The 24,353-nt window shown below is 40.0% G+C and overlaps 1 protein-coding gene across 1 annotated transcript in view; it reads right to left on the reverse strand.

The window, feature by feature from the left end:
* Positions 1-6,956: 6,956 nt before the first annotated feature.
* LOC133443873 (synaptotagmin-9-like) overlaps positions 6,957-24,353 on the reverse strand; it is a 62,644-nt gene continuing 45,247 nt past the window's right edge. The window contains exons 5-8 of the mRNA XM_061721174.1: positions 21,823-21,943; positions 20,258-20,429; positions 20,044-20,173; positions 6,957-9,045 (exon numbers count right to left, since the gene is read on the reverse strand). Of these exons, the coding sequence (XP_061577158.1) occupies positions 8,968-9,045; positions 20,044-20,173; positions 20,258-20,429; positions 21,823-21,943 (501 nt within the window). The 3' untranslated portion in view covers positions 6,957-8,967. The remainder of the gene's footprint in view (positions 9,046-20,043; positions 20,174-20,257; positions 20,430-21,822; positions 21,944-24,353) is intronic.

Here is a 24,353-nt window from a genome sequence, read left to right on the forward strand (position 1 = left end):
AGCCAGATAGGCCTCTAAGTCAACAATCATTTTGTCAACATTGTCACTGGAAACAAAAATATTATCTGCTCCACTGCTCCTGCACTCAGAGTGGATGTATATATATATATATATATATATATATATATATGTATATATATATATATATATATATATATATGTATATATATATATATATATATATATATATATATATATATATATATATATATATATATATATATATATATATATATATATATATGATGATCATTCATGATGCATTGTGGGATATCTTGAGTGCACTATTGAGGGATTAACAATTTTCACATGTTTTGACAACACAACAAAAGAGTGACCACAGAATGTAGTGGACGAAATTCGTGTACCACTTGTCGTGGTTTTGGAGACAGCCAATAACTTCTCAAAAGCGAGAATATATGTCTTAATTTCTTGGTAGAAATATCATGATTTCAATTCTTACATTCAAAACCTGATAGCCTAAGTATAATTTGTTAGAGAGGAAATGTAATTTTTGGGGAGAGGATCCAAAAAGAGTGCAAACAAAGAGTCATTGTATTTAGTTGTCACGTCGGGCTGCCTCTCCTGCCTCTCTCACTCAGCGATGCCAATCACTAAAACAATGGCATTTTGAGTTGACAGCTACACATCTTAATTAAGTGTAGTCATTTCTTAAACAAATACAAAGGCATCAGTACACATACTTAACCATCCTGGTCAAACGCTGCTACATATTTATAATAACAGTAAAAATGAACTGACACAAAAAGCTTTTGAATGAAGTTTAACACCTGGTTTCATTCTGTCACACGAAGGCCACCTTGAAAAGTTGCTGCAGAGTGAAGCAGCATCCCCTCTACCTGCAGACTGACAATTTACAGAGGAGGAGGTTGCAGTTCTAGAAATTACATTTACTGTTAATGTATTATTTTAATAATAGTAGAAACAAGCATTTACAAACAAAATAAGTCAAAACCCTGACAAAGAGAAAATAATGGATCCAGTGAGAGCAGCTATGAAATATTACAGGTGAACTAAGAATTTTATATTTCTATTCACATAGATGATTACTAAGAATTCTTTAGATACTTGTGTATGTAGTACAGTTAAATGTTTTAATGATATATTGTTTGATACATGCATTTATTTTTCATTAACTACTTCATTTATGCAAATTTTTTTGAAAATGTACAATTCAAATGACTAATTAAAAGCTTCAAGCAGCGATGAACGGGCCCTCGCACTCATGGCCACCACCCCCCATAAGCATATAGGAAACGACACCACCCACGACTTTCTATGTCAAACCATTCAAAACTTAAGGCAGAAAATAGGAACTATGAAATATCGACCAATCAGAAGAAGGGACGGGGCTAATTTGCACCAATTATGGTCAAGGACTCAAAACCATGTCCGATGACACCACCCACGAGTCTTTATGTCAAACCATTCAAAAGTTTTTGCAGAAAATCAGAAGTATCACATATCGACCAATCAGAAGAAGAGGCAGGGCTAAGTCATGCCAATGAAGGTCAAGTACTCAAAACCGATTCCGATGACACCACCCACGAGTCTTTATGTCAAACCATTCAAAAGTTATGGCTGAGAAAAGTATTCTAGGGGGCGCTGTTGAGCCGTTAGACCACGCCCATAAATACAAACCATGAAATATCAAATTTATTGCCAGGCCTGGCTTGCGTGCAAAATTTGGTGATTTTTGGGGAACTATCAAATATGGACCAATCACATGAAGGGGGGGGCGCGCTTTTTGGCGTCTGGTGTTGCAACAGTGACGCTTTTGAAAGAGAAAAGTAATGCTCCTCGCGTTGGTGGCGCCATCATTTGTTGCATGTAAGTTGTTATAAATCAAATCCTTTTGTTGACAAAAAACGTATTTGGAGTTTTGACATATTGGCTTTAGGGCTTCTTGTTTGAGAAACAGTTGAAAGAAAATCTGAATTAAAAGCTTTTTTAAAAACAACTGAATATTTCACTAAAGGTCAAAATTTAAATCTGTGTTTTTGTACACCACTCTACGGTGTACAAACAGCGTACACTGTACAAACTCTCATTTGTGTTGTATGAATTGTAGAATTGCGACAGCCAACACACAGAAGGTGCAGAGCAAATGTCCTCTATCCACTTTCTTTCGCTGCTGTAATTGTAATGTTTTTTTTCCTCATCTTTATGTATATAACTCTCTCTAGTGTGTGTGTCTGTGTGTTTGTGTGAAGAATGCTGATGAGACATGAAATAACCAGTAGCCAATTGAATAAGCTACTCTTTTGGGTTTATATAGTTGTAAATCTGACCCTAAAGGAGTCAGTGCCTCACCAACCATGAAACTCACCACACGTCACTGGATGACACCACCCACAAGTCTTTATGTCAAACCATTGAAATGTTATGCCAGAAAATAGGGACTATCAAATATTGACCAATCAGGAGAAGGGGTGGGGCTAATTCAAGCCAATGAAGGTCAAGTACTCAATACCGAGTCCGATGACACCACCCACATTTCTTTATCACAACCTGTTCAAAAGTTATGGCAGAGAATAGGGACTATCAAATATTGACCAATCAGAAGAAGGGTCGGGGCTTATTTGCACCAATTATGTTCAAGGACTCAAAACCGAGTCTGATGACACCACCCACGACTCTCTATGTCAAACCATTCAAAAGTTATGGCAGAAAGTAGGAACTATCAAATACGGACCAATCAGATGAAGAGGGGGCGCGCTTTTTGGCGTCTAGCGTCGCCACGGTAACACTTTTGAAAGAGAAAAGTAATGCGCGTTGTCGCAGGATGGAGACGCACATTTTGATGTATAACACACTTGGGTGCACATTACGGTTCAGGCCGTATTAACGGCCGAAGAAGACATGGCATAAATTGCGGCAAAATTACATGATTAATTCAAAATGGCCGACTTCCTGTTTTCATGTCCTCCCGACATCGGTTTCAGCCATGGTGCCAAGAGACTTTTCTTTAAGTTGCGACATGATACAGGTGTGTACCGATTTTCGTGCATGTACGTCAAACCGTATTGTGGGGCTTGAGGCACAAAGTTTCCTAGGGGGCGCTGTTGAGCCATCTTGCCACGCCCATTAATGCAAACAGTGAAATATCAAATCTATCGCCAGGCCTGGCTTGCGTGCAAAATCTGGTGCCTTTTGGGGCACATTTAGGGGGGCAAAAAGGCCCTCATTTCGTCAGAAAAATAAGGAAAAGAAAAAAAAGGAAAATTCCTACAGATACAATAGGGCCTTCGCACTGTAAGTGCTCGGGCCCTAATTAAAGAAAAACAACTTGGGTTTTTTCAACAAATATTTAAGATAAGCTCATTTTGTATTTTTAAAAGTTTTAAAACTAAACTTAAGTAACTTAAAAAAATAACCTTGTTTTATGGAGATATAAAAGAACCAATCCTGTTACCTTGTGATCGGGCTCACTTGTTACAGCTGGTTCTTTATCTAACGTTATATGTCAAGTTCTTATTGGCTGCATACACCAGGGGCTTTTTGTCATCACCAATCTCTCACTCTTTTATTCCTAGATTCAATTCATCGTTAGAAACATTAACTCTTCTTTAATTCTTAAAGAATTAAGAAAAATACTTACAATATTTAGTACATTTTTTTCCATTATCCACAGTCTCAACACTGCCACTAAACCGATATTTTTCAAGCAGACAATTCAGTTGAAAATTAATTTTGTTCTAGCGGAACATTTGTAATATATGGCAACACAGATAGAAAAAAAATATAATAATATAGAAATGTCAGTTAAATACGGTATATTTGACATCAACATATTGCCCCACCTACCTTTACGAGTCAAAGAGATCCACAGCCAATCTATTTTAATCCAGCCTTGTAACCGTCGCCATTTTTCTACCAATCCCGGCTGAGAATGGAAGCTCATACCACTCCATGCCACTCCAGTCGAGTTGGTGATGCCTCGTCCTCTGTGTGCAGGACTCTGCTTGGTCTATTTTTTTCCCATGACACAGCTGAGCCTAATTGATCACAGCAGTCATAATGGCAGCGAAGAGTAGAAAAGGAGGAGGGACACGTGAGAATTGGTTTCTTGAGTTGATAAAAGCTTATCACATTACTGTAAATCCAATAAAAGCCTTTGCAGAAACATAACTCCATTGAAGCAGAACCCTCAGTTTGTTCCCGGAACTCTAGAGGTAGAAATTTGGTTATCCTCTCCCACATAGACTTCCACAGTATTGTCTGACACTGCACTTCATCAATGAAACAAAAGAAATAGAGGGAGACCGTGACTATGCACAAGAGAGTGAGCTACAGACAAGTGGCCTGTTACAGAAGCGTTGATCCAGGTGGCAAAGCTCACAAAAACCTGACCTGAGTTGAGGTTTGTGTGACTTTGGCTTCTTGGTTTTTAAATATAGACAATATCACACGCAGTTGCTTCATCATTAAAGGTATTGTGACATGAAAAACACATTTCTTGTCTTGACATCAATTACACCCAAAAAACGACGAACTTTTAACATTCAGTGTATTGTGTGCTTTCTGGGATTTTCTGCATAACTATGCAAAAACGGCTCATCTGGTTTGGTGGCGGGTCGTTACGTAACGGCCCGCTAAATCACCGCCCCCTCCACCCAGCTCCCTGCCTCCTCTCCTCTCCAGCGCACCATAAAGGCTGATTTATGGTTCCGCGTTACACCGACGCAGAGCCTACGGCGTAGGGTTACGCGGCGACGCGCACCGTACGCTGAACCCTACGGCATAGGCTCTGCGTCGATTTAACGCGGAACCATAAATCAGGCTTAACACGGAGCTGTTTAGAGCCTCTTTTGTTCTAATCACCGGAGGAAAAAAGACCCGCGGCCACTGACTGGACTTAAGATAAGGGGGCACTGCTGCTTACATGGCTTTATTTTTATGATTGTTTGCTGTGGTTCTCCCTGCTGCTTTTCCGTGCATGCTTCGCCTGTCGCTCCCGGCTTAACTCTCCGACGCCGCTGTGAGCGTATGGTTGGGAGGAGGAGGAGGTTTGGAGGAGGAGCGGAGCAATGATTGACAGGAAAGGGGGGAAAGGAAGCATTTTTCACGGCGCAAAAAAACACTGTAATAAAAAGCCAGGAATGGAGTTCTGGAGTGAAGTTTTTCTTGTTACACTCTTTTAGACACATTTGAGGGATGTTGGCCAAGACTTTTAATAGTGTTAAAAGCATGTTAAAAATGATGTCACAATACCTTTAAAGACTTTACCAAATGGTTGAACAGACTTTGACAAAACACTCATCTTTAAGACATCCAAATGAATTATCCTGGGACTCCACCAGCCACAGGATTGGAGTTAAACTGGTGCAGGTGGGACCATGAATTGTACCAATCTGTGGTGGCGTGTTGTTTCTGCTTAGCTGTATGCAGAGATGTGGGACAGTTCAGGCAACAGAACTAATGTAACACAGCTGCATTAGATCTGTAATTAGCTATGCCATTTTTCCCGAGAAGAACTGAGATCTGCAATTGACATTTTGACCTATGTAAGTAACAGTTTATACTCTTGAAAATCAAATAAACAAGTACTTCATGCATTGTTCAAGTATTATCAGTTTTCTGCTGGGAAAAAGATTCCAGAGTCACTTGTACACACTAAAGTATCATATTTTAAAATGTAAAAGTAACTGTAAAGAACTGAGTTGAACAGGATGAAGCAGGTATAGAAAATGGATGTATACATAGATAACATTTGTTAAAAGTGTTATGTGCGACTGAAGACACTAAAGTAGTGGTCAAAAGTATAACAGAAGAGCCCAAGAAAGCAGGAAGAATTGAAGAAGGGAGACCTTTTTGTGTCAGAATCACAAAAGTAAAGGTCATGGGTCTTTAGATGCTGTTCAGCCATCCATAAAGTACTTTAGCCAGAGTTTAGTTATTTTAAATGCTGGTGCAGGTGGGTCTGCAAAGTCATACTGTACAAGCATGAGTTCAAATTTGATGTGAGCTTCAACACCTGCATACATTAGCACATCAAAAAGTGAAGCTACTTTCATCTACTACTGCAAGAAAAAAAAAGTAGTAAATGTAAAGATTGTCTGCCAGATTGTGCTCATCTTGCAAAGCCAAATGAATCAAGGCATAAGTGAAAGGAACAAAACAAGTAAAACCTATTTTAGAAAATATAACATTTTCACATTGTGTCTCTTCAAGGATATATCCGCAATCAGAACAGAGATAGATTTAAAACGAATATTTCCACATGAACAATGGACAAATGAAAATGTGCAATACGACAGGAGTGACAGAAGTCACATATGCTGACTAAGTCACATGACACCAAATCGTTATCTCTTTCTAACTGCTGACGTTTTAGGATCTATAGTTTTAGTTGCCTTGATCCCATAATCCTGAAAGCTGTGACTTAAACCCAGGAAGAAATGACTAATATGGATTGGAAAACCAGATATTTGTCAGGTATAAACAGGAACCAGTCCTCAAGTTGTACTGTCTAAAGAATCAGCAGTGGCTTCATAAAATTTGAGGCAATGTGTTGTTGTTTTTTAAATGATTTGTATTCAGTATTCCTAAAATACTATGTAAGAACCACATGCAGCTTTTGTGTTGTAATCATAACTGTCCAGATTCGTGGTGAATCTGACACACATCACCCACATGTATACTCACAGATGTATTAATATTTGGCATTTCAGCAGTTGTGATGTCCCTGTCAACATCTATGAAGGTGTGTTGTGTTATGAGGGTGTAAGAAAATACATGTCACAAACTGTAAATGAGTCTTCAGTCGCAGTGATCGCAAGACCTCACAGTAGAGATGTGACGGGAAGATGTTTCCATATCCTTCAATCTCTGAGTCTTTCCCTCTCTTCATTTCACATTTGCCATGAATCAATCAGTGTTATATATAGAAACGTTTATTAATAACATCTGAATGGACAATTTACACATTCTGCCTTAGGTTCACAATACATATTGTGTTTACAACATGATTAGCATCTCACAGCAAAAAAGTGGCTGAAAAATGACTCTAAATAATGCATGCAGTGTACCTATAAACACAGAAGAAATTGTCATTTGTGATGGTGTCCAGTACAAAGACATTTTACAGGTATTAATCTAAAATTTCAAAAACAAACACTGGCTTATTGAAACAACCACAGGGCATGGTCCCAAGTAAAGAAAACTGTTATTACAGTGGCAGGGAAGAGTTCCAACATTCAGTTCACTCAGTTTATGGCAATGGAAACATTAATCTCTACTGACAACATGATTGAGTGGTAAACGTCATCATCTGTGGATCCTCCGACTTAATGGTTTCACTTGACAATTTAATAGCAAAGCCTCTGTCACAAAGGCACGTTGGATTTCCCAATGATGTGATAAAAGCAAAGTCTGCAACGCAATAATGACAACTACACCTGCAGTCATCAGAATGGTGATGTCACTGAACAGTCACATGATCAGACAGGCTGCAGAACAAAAGAACACAACGTCTAAACCAGTCACCAGGTTAAAGTAAACTGATTAGAAATGAAGCCAATAATGTCTCTTTGTGTCCTTCGTACTTTCACCAGACAGGGGTTGTAAAATCCACACTGTATCTTAGTTAATTGTATATATCCTACACTAAATAGTTCTTTTCTGAGAACAAAAAAAAAACATCAGCAAAAGTGAAAAAGCAGGAGGTACATTGATAATTGAAACAGGATTGATAATGTTGCTCTTCATCTGGGGGATGTGAAAATGAGCAAATGTTTGTGATAGCATCCCATTATTATGTTCACAGCTTGTTTTGCTTCCTTCCGGTTGTCAAAAATGGGGGATAAAAATAAATGAGTACAGCTTTAATCCAACAAGACACAATTTCGACTAAGATTTTGTTCCCCAAATCTCTTATTCATTTTAATTAAGTGAGCGTAAATTGTCTCATAATGGATATATAAAAAAGACATTTGGTTCCTGGGAAATCTCTATTGAATAAGAAACAAATATTCCAATATATAATAAACCAAAAGAACCTAAATAAATCCCAGACAACCATGATCAATGTACCTGAGACAACATGAATGGACCACATTCCTGCCAGAGAAATCACTGATGACCAAAGTTAGCTTGTGTTTGCTTTATTTTGACCACACCCTGTTAAAAGAAAAAAAGACATTTTAACATGCACTAATTAAATCACTATTTTTGTCTGTCAGCTGTTTCCACATACATGAAACAAACAGTTTTCTTCACAGGAAGTATTGTGTGCGAAAGCCTTCCACGGTGGTAAAACTAAGGTTTGAACCAAAATCATCCTTCATGTCTGTGCAAACGAAGTATAGGCAACACAATGTGCAAGTCTAATCCTCAATGCTGAGCGCGTAAATTAAACTTTACTGATCTAAAAATAGATTTTCTCCTCCACTACATTTTCAGTTTGTCATCTAACTCCTACTGTTAAGTAAACACTTTTTTTTATGGTAGCAGACCACTCACACTAACATTTACAGCTCCACACATTTTCCTAAGTATCAATTATAAAATTGAAGTTGCTAAAAAAAAAAGAAAAAGGAAATTAAGAAAAGGACAAAAAATAATGTTAAATAATCACATTTTGTTAATACTGTCAGTAACAGCTCGATAGAAAACAATTAGAAAACCACTGTAGTGGTTCACTTGGAATGTTAAGTGGTTTTTGGTTGTGAATACACAAGAGGAAGTTAAAAGTGGGGGTTGGCATTTGCAGCAGTCTTAGCACACGGCAACCTATTTCATTCTAAGGACACATCAGTTTTAGTTATAACATATACCTGATGACACTACTGTGATCATTTGTTAGTCACATTTTGTGCTGATTTCTTTATTTATTTTTTTAAAATCTTAGTAGGATTATCTGTAGCTCCATCACCCATCATTTTACCAAACTCAACACTTTTCATCTGTGTTGGTTTGAGTGGGTGTATGTGTTTGTGTGGGAGCTCATGGTGATGGTGGCGTCTTCAGGGAATTGGTAGAACCTCCTTGGCTTCCACTCACCGTCGTTCCCTGACCGACCCACTGGAGCACAAAACAGGGAGATGGATGGTTAGAGACAGAGGCGAAACAGAAGTCCAGAAAGTTTTGATCTTAAACTGAATCACACTTTCTTACGGAGCCCCTAAAGGGACACTGATTTTTTTTTTTTTTTATAATGAGTTTTAAGCGCGCGCGTAAAGGTTTTACGCGCGCGCGTAAAACCTTTAAGTGAGCACGTAAAGTTGTTTACTTGCAAGCAAAGTGGCAATGTCCTTATAATGGAGTCCCAGGTTAAAATATATCTCAGCTAAATCCTGTAATGTAATTTCCATTCATAAACAGAGCAGGGCGCAACTGGATGGTCTCCTGTTCCAGCAATACTCCCATGTACTTGTTGTTACGCGCTCACGTAGAACAACTTTTAGGCGCTCACTTATAAGTTTTGCGAGAGCGCGTGAAACTTTTTAGTGAGTGCATAAACGTTTTACGTGCTCACGTAAACAACTTTACATGCTCACTTAAAGGTTTTACGAGCGCGCTTAAAACTCATTATAAAAACTTTAAAAAAATCCGTGTCCCTTTAGGCGCTCCGTACTTTCTTAATACACCAAGAGCAGTTATTGTTTTGTAGTATATACACTCACAGACCACTTCTACTGTAGGAAAAAAAAAAAAAATTATAAATGAAAAACATTTATGGGAAAATTGGAAAAGTAGCAGATAGAAAGCTCTGCCATGAGTGCACAGGGATGTTGTTGTGTCTGTTGCCTGGCAATAATGGAGTTGATGACGTAACATCCAGCACAGGCAGGTAGAACAGGTGAGCTTTTTCACAAACTCATGGACAGCAGTTTAATATCTGGGGTGCAGAGATGCTCCTTTACAGTAACATGTCCTGGATTAATTCAATTCAATTCAATTTTATTTATATAGCATCTATTACAACATAAGTTGTCTCAAGGATCTTTCCAGAGACCCAGAACATGACCCCGAGCAATTATTACATAAACATAAACAATTGCAGGTAAAAAATACCCTTTAGGAGGCAAGAAACCTTGAGCAGGACCTGGCTCATTTTAATTTTGTTGTATACCTCGTACAATGACAATAAAACGTCTGAATCTGAATCCTCCTGCCAGAGGCCAGCTGGGCAGATCAGGTAAAATTACATCATTAATTGTTAACAAGCACTGCAATGTCTTCTCCTTTACGTTTACCGCTCTGTCTGCGGTCTCTTTATGCTTGTACTGTCTGAAATCAGCAGAGAGAGGTCGGGTCTAGGATTTATTCCTGCAGACATTTAAAAAAAAAAATGCATTCCCTGACTCTTACTGTGACCTTACATGCACTCAAAGTTTGTTGATTTTCCAGTGATCTCACAATTTTTATAATTTTCACATTGACAGGCATAACATACTGTATATGCTCATTTTGAGCTGACGATTGAGGCTGGCAGACCAAAAAATGTAATATCCTGTTGAGTAATTTATGTGCTTGGAGGGAATATTGACAGCTTGTCAAGATTAGGACATTAATGTGGAGGTTGATATTTTACTCAGCTGCTGGTTCTAGAAAAAACACACAGATAGCATTTAAACAGTTTCTCCTGTGGGTACAATTCATTGGTAGAGACAGTGAGAGCTTGAGCGGGGGAGGCCAACGGTGCTCCAAATCACTGCACATCATATTTGCCTTTTTTTTTTTAATTATCTTTTGTTGGTGTTGTTTTTTTCTATTTACAGTTTTTCACAATTGTTGGAACATCAGAAACAATGTGCACAACCTGAAACTCATTTTTCAGGTGGCTGAACCAATCCTGCTGAACTCCAAGCACATTTACTGCTCTAGAATCAAATTCCCATTCCATACCACACATTTCTCACAACACTACACACAATTCCCAATATCCTGCACACTCTTCCTGAATTCCCTCTCTTGCTGTTCACACAGAACACACACTGTCAATCACATTTCTAAACTCCAAAGGTTGTTGTGCAATATGCAATCAGCAATTTGCCATTGAATTCATATTCATTGATGAAGCGGGTTCAACCTTGTAAAAAGAAGGCGCCGAGGGAGGAATATCATCGGCCAGCGTGCCATCACAGAGGTCCCTGGCCAACGTGGAGGGAACATAACAATGTGTGCTGCCTTCAATCACCACGGCGTCCTCCATCACCATGCCACCCTTGGCCCCTACAAAACTGCACTTCTTCTAGCATTCCTGGACCAGCTTTACAATATCATTGTCCAGCCAGACCAGATGGAGGACACAGAGGTGGTCAGGTTCGTTGTTATCTGGGAAAATGTCAGTTTCCACTGGCCTGCTCTGGTCCGTGAGTGGTTCAGGGTCCATCCAGAAGTTGATGTCCTATATCTCCCTCCATACTCCCTTCCTCAACCCAATTGAGGAGTTTTTCTCTGCCTGGAGATGGAAGGTATACGAGAGAAATCCTCAGACACGGATCCCACTGCTGCAGGCCATGGAGGACGCATGTGGCGATGTCACTGCTGAGGCCTGTCAAGGCTTCATGCGGCATTGTAGGAGATTGTTTCCCCGGTACTTGGGCAGGGAGACCATCGCTGCTTGGCCAGGGAGAACATCGCCTGCGACGTGGATGAGGTCCTGTGGCCAGCCAGGGATGAAAGGCAGGATGCAGCCTAATACTTTTGTTCTGTTTCTATTTTCTGTCAAGTTTTCATCCACAGCTTGCTGTGATGTCCAGTGGACTGCACATTTTGAGTCCAAATACTGTAAAATATTATTTCTTGTTACAGTAAAGAATTGTGTGTTGTTTTCTATTTGAGTAGCCTATACATAAGAATACTATATGGTGATATATTACATCCAACAACTGAAGGTGTAACACTGAACATACAAATGCATGATTCTACTGAGGCATTCATATAGTGTTTTCCATTCATACTATAGTGTCTTCCATTCTGCACATCAGTGTTCAGTGGGTGCTTAGAAATGTCTACTCAAATGATGTATGTGTTTGGCATTTGAGAAGGAAATACCATTTAGTGAAGAGTTAACACTGTTTTGAGGATAGAGTGTGCTTTTGCAAGAGAAGTGTAGGATTTTGCATTTTGTGTGTGAGTTTTGTAATTTTTGTTTAGAGTTTTGAGAAAGTGAGGTAGTCTATCAGGAAATGTGTTTAAACAATTGTGAAAAACTATTTGTTTTGTTGTTGTTATTGCATTTATTAATATTAGTTCAAGCTCCAGCAGGAAACTGTTCATACCAAAATACTCATACCTTCCCAAAACCAAGCAGCAAGCATCAGTCAAAGTTAGAGAACATATTGTGTTTGCATCTTACTCTGCCTCCAACCGCTTTAATGTCTCATGGAGGTTCTTGTGATTATATATTTAGTGTACTTTTTTTACTTCTATCTGCCTATTTGAAGCACCAGTAAGGATGTTTTTTTCTCTCATGTTAGTATATAAAAGTTTGTAACAATATCCATCCATCCATCCATCCATCCATCCATCCATCCATCCATCCATCCATCCATCCATCCATCCATCCATCCATCCATCCATCCATCCATCCATCCATCCATCCATCCATCCATCCATCCATGCATCCATGCATCCATCCATCCATCCATCCATCCATCCATCCATCCATTTTTTTCCCCTTATCCAAGGTCGGGTTGCGGGGACTGTAGCTCAGGAAGGGAAGCCTAGACTTCCCTCTCCCTGGCCACTTCTCCAGCTCATCGGAGGATCCCAAGTCACTCCCAGGCCATCCAAAAGACGTACAGTAGTCCTTCCAGCGTGTCCTGGGTCTTCCAAAGGGTCTCCCCCCAATGGGACATGCCTGGAAGACCTCAGCAGGGAGGCGTCCAGGAGGCATCCTCACCAGATGCCTGGGCCACTTCATCTGGCTCCTTTACATGCAACAGAGCATCAGCTTTACTCTGAGCCCCTCTCGGATGACCGAGCTTCTCACCTTATTTTTAAGGGAGAGCCCAGACACCCCACAACTTGTATGCAAAATCTCGTTCTTTTGGTCACTACCCACAGCTCGTGATCAAAGGTGAGGGTCGGAACATAAACAGACTGGTAAATTGAGAGCTTCGCCTTTCGGCTCAGCTCCACGACAGATCGTTGCAGAGCCGGCATCATTGTGGCTCTGCAACGAGTTGTTGCTCAACTGGTGTTGGAGGTCAACATCCCTGCTTTATGTGTCTCTTCAGCTCTGACTGTTTCAGCTCTTGCACAAATCAGGGGGTTACATCCGACATAACCACAAAACATCACACGTTCATTGACACACATCACACCACGTTACACAAACACCAATGCATTATCAATAACACACACAACATCCATCACAATTTTCTGTCTTTGTCTGTCTTTCTTTACTCCACTGTCTGTGATTTTACCTCGCTTTGACAGAATCTGTCTCAGGTCCTAATAAAGTTTATTAGATTAGACTGTCAATAGAGCTGGTGTTGGGCACTCTCACCTCCCCCCTCAGAAAAAGAAAAAGTTCACAGATTATTCAAAAGATGCTAATACATTTTAAGAGGGGTTTTCACTTCAGTGGAGGAGACATGCCAGTGCGTCACAGAGGAACTCTGCAAAACATGTCGACATAGATTCACTTAATAAACAAATGTTCCCTAGATTTCTTCTTTTCTTTTTTTTTATTACTTTGATCTGGAGCCATTTGATCTGAATTTAACCTGGCTATAATCAGAGTGACAATATAGGCAGTCACGGTGATGTAATTTAAACTAAATTTATCCAGTGAGACTTAAAAAAACACGGATAAAAGCTGAAAATTGGCATGTGAACACATCGGCCTCTCTATGAGCGAGCGGTCCCTGTAGTGTGTCTCTTTGTTATTCACCACTCATTCATGTGACAAAGTGGAGGCAAGTGAGCTTTCAGCTTCCTGCATATCTTTACTTCCCACCCAATAGCATCACAGTGAGCTCGAGATTACTCTGGGGGACTCAGGAGAGTTTTATTTTTGGCCGTGTATTCGGTGTGTGACTGTGGGTGTTTACAGCTTTGGTTGAATGAGATCGAACTGATGAATTATTAATGGTCTGTACTGGTAGAACTGGGGTCAGCACAGGTTACTTCAACACTTCAGACCAAATACTTTTAGATATACTTGCTAAAATCTATGTATTTTATGTGGCAATATTTACAACAGTTACATGTCACTGTTCTATCTTGGCCTTAAATATGTGTGTGTATATGTGAGTGTCTTTGTTCAAGTGGAAAACATCCAGCCATCAAGGTTCCCTCAGGGCTTGAGTGTGGCTCTCTTAAAGGAACACAGATAAGCCATTAGCTGGGATCTGAGATCGTGCTGCTGCAGTTCAGAGCTGTTTGTTAATAGCTTCAGACAAGAACTGCTTCTCATGAGTGTTTGACAGACCCCCCCGAGTGTGTACACTGTGTATTTGCTAGCGAAATACAAATGGCCCGAAAGATTAAAAAAGAGCTCTCGTCTCAATGCTCTTTAAAATATCAGGGTTTCTGAGCTTTCATTAATACTAAGGACCCACTGGTGGATTCACCGTTGTTAACAGGGATGAGTGGGTGAAATTCTGGTGCCACGATGTGACAAAATCAAGTAAAAATTGGTGCAACTGCCTGCACACAGTTTAATGTTTTATATAAAATGAACTGCACAAAGTAAGTAGAGGGAAAAATGTGTTTAATCAAATGTAACCAAAGATAAACAGGTAACAATATTGATAAGTGTTAATCACAAGGTCAAACTCCCATCCCAAAATGTAACCAGACGTGCGTTACCCTCACATTTTTTACAAATGAGTTTCAAAAGTTGGCTTGGCATGACACACATTGTTCATCTGGATGGTTGATTTTTTTACAATCAAGATAGCAGACACATTTGGGCCTAACCTTGGATATTCGTTTCACTTATGGCTCCGCTATGGCACCAGCAAGCGTTATTTGGGATAGACATAGCCCAAAAGTCAGAGCTTGTGCTTGTCATGGGTTCTAGACCAGGGGCCTCATGCATAAAGAGTGTAGCGCACAAAAAAAGTTTTGTCCGTTGACGACACTCACTGGCGATGCAGTGAAGTGCAGAATAAAGGGAATGTGCTTGACGTCACAGATGCGACTTCACAGCAGGTTATGCCCAGTGAGTGGCAGAAAGACTGAGTGGCAGCGTAGACTTTCAGTTTGAGCAACTGGAAAACATCTAAAATGGGAAAGATCTGTTGTGGGATCGACTGTACTCATAGATTTAGCAAGAAATCATTTTACACACTGCCGACAAATAAGCTAAAGAGAGACAAATGGATCGCTGCAATTCGCAGAAACAACTGGATTCCAGGCACCAAAACGTGGATTTGCGGTTCCCATTTTGTATCAGGTAATGTTGGATTTTTGGGTAGCTAACGTTAAATGGTCAAATCATAAAGTTCGGCGTCCTCATCACTTTAATTTCGCCAACAAATCCTGCCTTGAAGTAGGACCAATCATCAAGACTTTTGTATGCCTTCAAGCTTTGCTTCGTGTATTTCCCCAGCGTAGAAATTAAGTACATATAAATATCAGGAAACTCAATTCGTGGCCAAATATTAATGTCCATGGACCGCTGGTTCTTCGGGTAACTGTACGGGTCACTGTCAAGTCCAACTGCCTTTAATTTAAGCCGATAATCGGCTGTTATCCCGTCTTCTCCACTAGTTGCAGCCATTTTTGCCACTCAGTGCGAGTAAGGGGGCGTAGTCCAGTGGGGAAGTGACGTCAATGCAGACCCTCTATATGAGGAAACATGATGTCAACAATAAGTTCACGACCACACGTGAAACACACGACAGTCCCCACATCACCAGATAAGTTAGAGGAACCTGCTGATGCAGGATCAGGAGGGAGTGAGTCTTCAGGGACCACACCGATCTGCTGGTCCAGGACTAAGACTGAACCATCAGCTGGTTTAGATACCAAGAAGATCCCTCTGGATCTCTGCCCTGAACTGGACCAGCTGCTCCGGTTCAGACCAACATGAACCTTTCAGCTGGAGCTGCTGACAGGTCCGACATCTCTCAGTCGCCATGACGACCGTATGGGATGAGTACTGGAGATTAAAGCCAGATCCTTAAAATATCCCATAACTGTGTCTGAACAGACAGACATTAAAGAACCGGTTCTAAAGTTGTCTTTTTAAAATAAAACTAACATGTCACTGAAAGGTTGGTTGGTACGAACTGATGTGACTCAGCAATGATGAATAAAGTTGTTATTGAATGTTTAGGGGACTTTCAGAGTCTGATATCGAGTCAGCTGCAGGTGCTGCAGGATCCAGAAAGTGTTTCTCCGGGGATGGACCGGGATCTAGACCAGTCTCTCCTCCTATGGATGCAACACTCCGAGTTACAGCGACTTTGTTCTTTATTTCTCACGTTTGCACCTTGATAATCACATTGGAACAACTTGTCTTTATTTCTGCATGCAGAAGAATCAGATCGTGATGCTTCATGTTTTAAATATAAGTTTATATTGTTCACATTGTTATACTTATGAGAGAGGTGATCGCGGACATCCACAATGTGTAAGACTCAATACACATGTACATCGGGCTTAATCCATTTAAGTCGTTTTTCATCCCACAAACTTAAGTTCTGGTGTTGCTTCTTAAAATACAAACAAGAAAAGGAGAGTGTAATGATGCATTAACGCTAAATATTAACATTCACAAACCCGTACGAACATAATAAGACCACAACTTTTCACGGAACGCAACACGAAGCAAAGAACAATGTTACTCATAATGCAATGCGGTCGACACAGCTACAGTTTTCTTTTACAGCTTAAATTGGAAGAAATGCCGCAAAATAAATTATTTTCCCAGGCCTCAACTTCTGACAGGAGTATCTCCAGCTCACGGCTGATGTTTTTTTTTTTAAATTTGTTTCACTTGTTTGTGCAAGTTCCTTGTTAGGATGAGCGGTTTTTAATGGATAATTATCCTCATTATCATATTCAAATGAATCTATTTGAGGGAGAAGACAAGGCGGAGTGTTGTGCTCCTGCATGTACGCTCAATTCCACGTTGATTGTGATGTTCAAAGAAATGTGCGGGGATTTGACAAGCACCCTTTGTACATGAAGCCCCAGGTGGGGTACATATGTCCTAAGTCAGCTTTGATATGGGGTATGGCAAGTTTGATGAAGGTTAGAAAAATGCAGATTTGGGTGTGTGAGACAGCTTTACTAATCTGAATGTGGTCCAAAGGAAACTGCACATGTGAGCCTTGCTTGGGAAGAACAAACAGTCTACTCTCTTGAGATCAAGCTCGTTATACACAACCTGAAACATGGAGGTCATTCTTGCAGCTAAAGAAAATAAGCAACATCTTCATTAGAGATAATATTGTTAACCTTTCTCATAATGATTATGTACAGACCTCATGGGGAACCTGTGCTTATAGCCTGCAAGTTGCCATCCAGCCCTTACACTCAGTACAAAGTACCAAAAAACCCATCATGGCGTAAAGGCATATTTGAGCTTACAGTTGTTGGTGTAAGTCAGATATGATGCCGGACATTGACCTTTTAGATATGTTTAAGCTTCTGACCCCTTCGGCTGAATGCTAATGTATTCATCTTCAACACCTCAACATGAATTTACATGAATCAGCCCAGCATCTGCTTTAGCATGCTCTGTTTTTTTTTTTAATGAGTGTGGGTTGGGAATTCAGGAATAGAAACAGCTCTGTGAATGCAGCCACCTTCCTCTCTGCCTCTGAACACAGTGATTCAGTTGTGGCAATTACAGCAAAACATGTCAGGTTTTCATAGGGTTATGCAGTATTTTTGTTGTTATGTAATTGTTTTGTTTCAAAATGTTCACCATTGTAAAGTGGACTATAAACCATAGCTGCGTCCGAGATTGCATACTTCCACCCTAATGAGTATGCAAAATGAGTATGCAAGATTTTTTAGTGCGTCCGAAACATTAGAACGTACTCAATAGTATGCTCTATCCATACTCATTCCGGAGAAATGTATTAGTATGGATAGAGCATGGACACTAGCTAAGCAGAAACTTCCCACAATGCAATGCAGCAGCGTTTGGTTGCTAAGTGATACGTATAAGTATAATTTTAAGTATAATAATATTATTATATAATATCAATATTATAATATTCGTATATAATTATATTATATAATGTAATCTTGTTTCGGCCAGAATAAACAGGAAATAGCGGAGCGGTGTGCTGCTGCTGCTGTGACACGTCACTTCCTCCCAACGGCAGGAAGTGACGTGTGCGCTCTGAATAGTACGTCCGAATTAATGCACACTACTGATATTTACTCAAAAGTGTGCCGAACTTAAGTATACTTTTTAGTATATACTTTTTAGTATGGCATTTAGGACGCACCGCTTATTTACATGAGAGTGAAGTGTTAAAGAGACTTCAGTAATTCAGTTATATATGTTCCTACACTTCTTGAAAAAACAACCTGAATGAAAGGTGAGTGGTTTCTGGAAAAATAAAATAAAAGTATTCCCAATGTTAAACATCTCACTTTCATGAGAAATTACTAATTTTATTAGTACGTTATTTCTACAAATACATTTTAAAGTTGTTACTCCACAAGCATGCTCAATTTCTGTTTTGCTTCACATTAATTTATGAATACAGTAGCTACATTAATGTATTAATTATTAAAAAAAAACAACAGACATGTGGGTGGGGATTCAGAGTCAGACACAGGTCATCTTTTTTTTAACGCACAATTAATATGTATATGTACTGGTTGTCTGCATGTATTCGACTTTATATACTTAAATATGTACGAGCAGTTAAAGATACTTGTATGTACATTATGTATGTCGTTTTTATGTAATTTATGTATATATGCAGTACAGACCAAAAGTTTGGACACACTTTCTCATTCAAACAAATGGGGAAGTTTTCTAAGGGTGCTTTCACACCTGTACCGTTTCAAGCAGTTGTTCCGATACAGGGAACGCTTCCCCCTAAAGATCGGAACGTTTGGTATATGTGAACACAGCAATCGCGCTCTGAAACGGTACAAAACAAGCGTTCCGAGATCGCCTAGGAGAGGTGGTCTCGGCCCGATTCCAATCAAGACCTGAAACGGTTCATTTTTTTTATTTGGACTGAGAACATGATCCACACAGCAACCGAGACAACTCCATTCATTGTGTGTGTGTGCGACCGCGGCGCAAGGAGAGGAGTCGGTCCTCCACCAACTCCTCTCCTATTGGACGTGCGAGATGTCTTCCCAGCACGGCACAAATTAAATCTTTGTTTGAAATTAAACAATGTTCAATTCGGGCAGGGTTTGCGCAGCCCAAACCCGGCTGCAGCAGGCGGCCTCTCGTCCGCTGCCGGGCTCCGCTCTGCGCCGAGCGCACATTAATGAATGGGTAAAGCCTGGTTTATGGTTCCGCGTTAAATCACCCAGAGCCTACGCCGTACTCTATGCCGTAGGCTCTGCGTTGGTGTAACGCGGAACCATAAATCAGCCAAAGCCGCGGCTGCGGTCTGCGCTGCGCTGAACGGGGCGTGTTGTTTTTCCCGGGGTGCGGAAGAGGAAACTCCTTCCGCGTTCATTTGACCAATCAGAGAGCAGCTGGTTTGCGCATGGAATTTGTTAACAGCTTTGAAACGGTACAGACGTTTGCCTTGTGAACACAAACCCCACGAACGAGAAACGGAACAACTGTATCGGTTCAGCCCCTGAATCGGAACAAAACAAACGGGCCACAGGTGTGAAAGCACCCTAAGCTTTTGGTCCGCTTTCAAAATAAAGGCTTCTAGAACCCCAGAAAATCAATGAAAAAAAATACTTTGCCGTGTAAAACATTAAAAGTAACAAATCAAAGGAAACATAAGGGTGAAACAACTGCTATTCTCTCATGTTTACGATTTCTGACTGACTTTTCGATGCCAAAGAATGCAAACTGGCGACACTTATCTGCGACACGTTCAAAGATGTTGCCATTTCGTAACAGTATTCTAGAGCAGCTACAGAAAGGTTTTGTGCCAGTAAACTTACCTCTATGAGCGGGTGCCAGTGTGCAATGGGCTTTCGTGGGTACGTCAGCATCTCACTCCAGTGGTCTCGCCCCAGACTTTCAGCTTCACTGCCAACCCTACACACCCCAATCACCTCATTATGTCCGACCCTGCAGCGCAGCAAAGAACAGCACCCATCAGAGTTCAGTGTTTTATCAGGGAAATCTGTCAGGTGGGAGTGCTAAAACACAAACCGATCATAATCCATGACGGCTATGAGCAGGCTGATCTGGTCAATGTTCTCAGGAGGAACATCAAACACAATGGCTTCATTATACACTGGGTTCAGCGTGTTGCGCTTGGTTGAAGTCTTTCTCTTCTTTAGCCTCCGGCCCTCACACATCAAAGACACTTTCACATATGGATCTGGAAAGAGAACGTATGGCACTTTCAGCATGTCTTGTAACAAAAACCATAAAAAACCCTAAAACAAAAAACAGAAACCATATGCATTGCATTATCCTGATGTAACAGTGACAATTCATTCTAAATCACAACAGTACAGATGTCACGCAGCTGTGCAGAGAAACCTTAAAGAAGTAATGCAGATGACAAGGAATAAGATTTCAGAAACACGAGTGTCACCGACAACACTTAGACATTGGGATAAAAAAGAGTTAGTCATAGCAACAACAAAAAAGCTTTGCTAACTTCACTCTGTGGGGAAAAAGTTAGGACGGTACATGTATAAAACATGTATATAAAATTCTAAAAATTTGCTTTAATTTGGTGCACAGTTTCAGCACAAGAAGTTTTTAGTTTTACTTCATTTAATTTGTTATATACTGACACACACACATAATACCTTTTCTTCAGTTCTAATTCTATAATGGATCACCCAAATACAGTTGAGACTGGGGTGGTTAAAGGTAGTAATGAGGTGAAAAGAAGATACAACCCCAAATAAGAAAAAATTGGGATGATATAGAAGATGCAAAGAAAGGTTTTTTTTATTTATACATTTCTGCACTAAATTTTACTCAGTTGGGTTTGAATATTGGGATATTTTCTTGTGCATTATGGCACTTCAAGCGTTCCTTATCATAATATGTATCAAGGCACTGTATCCCCCCACCTCTAAGTGGAAACTGTCAATCATAACTAGGGAAAGTTCAGAGCATGCACCGCGACTATAAAAAAACCATGATCAATGCCGTGATTCACCATGGTAACGCCAGCTGAACAGAGAAGATCCTCCTACTTTTCGTTGTTAGAATTATAGCTCAAACATGAGCTCAAATTAACCATATGATTGCAACATATAGTTACAGCATATGATTAATTTGAGCTCATCTTTTGGCTCAAAGGTAACACGGCTGCAGGGACAAAGCAAAGCCTTGGTATAAGAGAAAATTAAATGCTGCGTAAACGTGGAATTTGAATATTTAATGTGTCTTTAATATTGCATGAGTGACATAGCGGAATGTAGGTTTATTGCAACAGTGCAACAGTCTGCGCTGCGGATGCGTTTCAATGATACCATGAGCAGGATTGAAACACCAAAGCATGCCAATATCATGGTCCTGAACAATTTAGTCCTACAGCTTGATGCATGTTTTGATACTCAAGTCCTTCATATTTCTGTTCCACACAACAGCGCTACACTGGCCAGATATTAACCGACCTGATAATCAAATTAGGCTTCTCAGTCAATGGTTGATATGAATTATTAGGAGAAAAAAAAGAAAAGAAAAAAAAGCCAGATTGGGTTGATTACTAATGTCATCAATTATTTAGGCAGTTTCTCATCAGCACCCACCTGAGGCTCCGGTGATGTCCATGGCTTTGAGATTTCTGGCTTTGATTATGGTGATGGTAAGTCTGCCAGCCGTAGGGAGATAGCACAATGAGAACATCAGCTCTCCAAGATCCACATTGTCCTATAAACAGATATATTACATTTCTATATTAGTTCTGCTTGTCTACTCATGCTTTAGAAAAATGTTTGTATGAAATTTTTAATCACTTTTAACATTCCTTGTTGCAGTCACAGGTGGAACATACTTTGTTCTGTATCTACAAATAAAAGCTACAGTCTTGATGTTCTTACATCTGAAACTTAGTAAAAAAAAAAGACACTGTAGAATTGATACAGAAACGAATAAGTGGTGCAAGAAAGAGCATCCCTGCTTCATGGGCTATTGGATAAGTCATGATCCCATCCTGAAAAACATACCCAATTATTTTACTTGGACTGAGGGATATATTCCATCTCCTTTTCCTCCAATCATCTGCACCTTCTGCTGCTTTCTGCATGGTTCATTTTGTTTCATGTCACATCGTGTAAAAATTATGGCAGAGAAATCTACACGTACCACCAGCAAACTTAAATTTGCTTTGCAGGTACATCTAGCTGCCATTCATTGGAGCTCATTACTACCATACCCTTACGTCATGGGGAGCCAACCAAATCCGTCTATCCCAGAGGGAGTTTCTGGGCGGGGTTAACACAATGACCACGAAGCAGCAAGATAACCTGGATGTAAATAGTGCAGATGGCTCCAGCCGAGGAAAACGCAGCACTTTGAATCAGCTTTGAAGATTCTGACTTGTCCCTTCAAAAGTTTTACAGAAGATCAAATCAGTCCTTTGTAAGGTAAACATATTTGCCGTTTTGCCGACAGGCTTGAGCAAAAGTTATATTTACTCTTCTTTGCAACTCGCTTGTTTTCATATTTCTGCTCTGATTGATTGCAGCGCCGACCAACCGTATGCAAAGTTTGATAAGCAATCGTTGGATCGGGAGGCTCTATGGATTGTTTTTACACCCTGCATCTCTAAATATGGATATAGTCTTTTGACTGATGCCTCAGAACTATCTTGATATCTGATTTGTGAAGAAAAAACTAGCACATAGTCCTTCTTATTTTCAAGAGAATAGGTTTTAATCATGTTGGTAATTGTACTAACAGACCACTGTGACTGGCTGTGGCTTGATCTGGAAAGGAGTGTTGGCTAAATGATATCAGAAATGAGGATGGATTAACAGATCATTGATCATTGATCAGAATGAATATAAGGTATCACAGGTTAGCATGACGTGAGCCAAGCTAAACTAGTAAATTCAAAGTCTAGCAAACAAATTCAAAAGCTAAGAAGAAACCATAATTCGATGTGGGTCCGAAAAAAAAGAAGAGAAAGAAAGAATGGCATGCTTTTGTGAGTACATTGACACAGTGCACTGTGTAAGCAGCGTTCTTACATGTGGGAATGGGTGCCGTGACAACCTGAAGCTGCTATTGAGCTCTAACCAGAAATAGTCATCTCAAACTTTCTTCTTTGGCTGCTTCACCCGACATCACCATATTCATATTTCCTCAAGTGTCTATCCTCTTTCTATGGAGAATGAAGTCGTATTCGCGCCACCATCCAGTGAGCGCATTTGCATGGTGCAGCGCTACAAACACTGTTAAAAAAGCTTGTTTCTGTCTTCTGAAGGTGTGATTCTAAAGGCACCGCTTTCAGTTTGATGAGGTTAGATAGAAGAAGAAGAAGACTTGAAAGAGAGAAGAAAGCCTGACAAAATTATCCAAGCATGATGTACACTATCTTTAGCATTTAGTAATAAAATAAAAATGAGTTTACAATGTATCTAAATGAAAAAGAAACAATTTTGAATGTGTTGAAGAGGGGACATCTGAATGGATCATTCCTACAATCAAAGAAAAAATGTGAATGCACTTTGCAATCAAATCTGACCTGAAGCAACTTCCCTCTTATTACATTTCATGCCCTGAGCATTTAAAAGGAAATGCCAGTGTTTAACCTGAAAATCAGCATGTGCTCAGACTTGTGGCGTCACTATCATGTTTTAACTACTTCTTTCCCGTAAGAGTGTTCACAACCAATTCATGTTCACGCAAACAACAAGCCCTTTTCCCAATTAACGCTTCTAAAAAAAAAGAAATGTGCGAGGGTGTGAAGGTGAGCCGTGTGTTTAGGAGACGTAACCAGTGACAAGGTTGGAGAAACTCTGATGTCTATTTTTTAACGCCTTCCCCCACAAGCTGGGTTTGCAAAAGCAAGCGAATCAAGCAAAAATGTGAAGACAATTTTATGAAGTAAAACTTTGTCTCGTTTACGTGAAAGCTATTTCAAAGCACATTAACACATTTTTCCTGCACTCTGTATGAGTATGCCGGGGATGTTATGTTGAGACTTTGTCAGAAGCAGCATATCAACTGGAACACCTTGATAAAGGTCACATGTAGTAGTGATTATACAGACGAATTATTGTAACTCAGATGTCAATATGTGCTCCTTGTCATGCTGATTAAGATTAATTGGATT

This window comes from Cololabis saira, chromosome 5 (genome assembly GCF_033807715.1).
Source record: "Cololabis saira isolate AMF1-May2022 chromosome 5, fColSai1.1, whole genome shotgun sequence".
NCBI classification, from domain to species: Eukaryota; Metazoa; Chordata; class Actinopteri; order Beloniformes; family Belonidae; genus Cololabis; species Cololabis saira.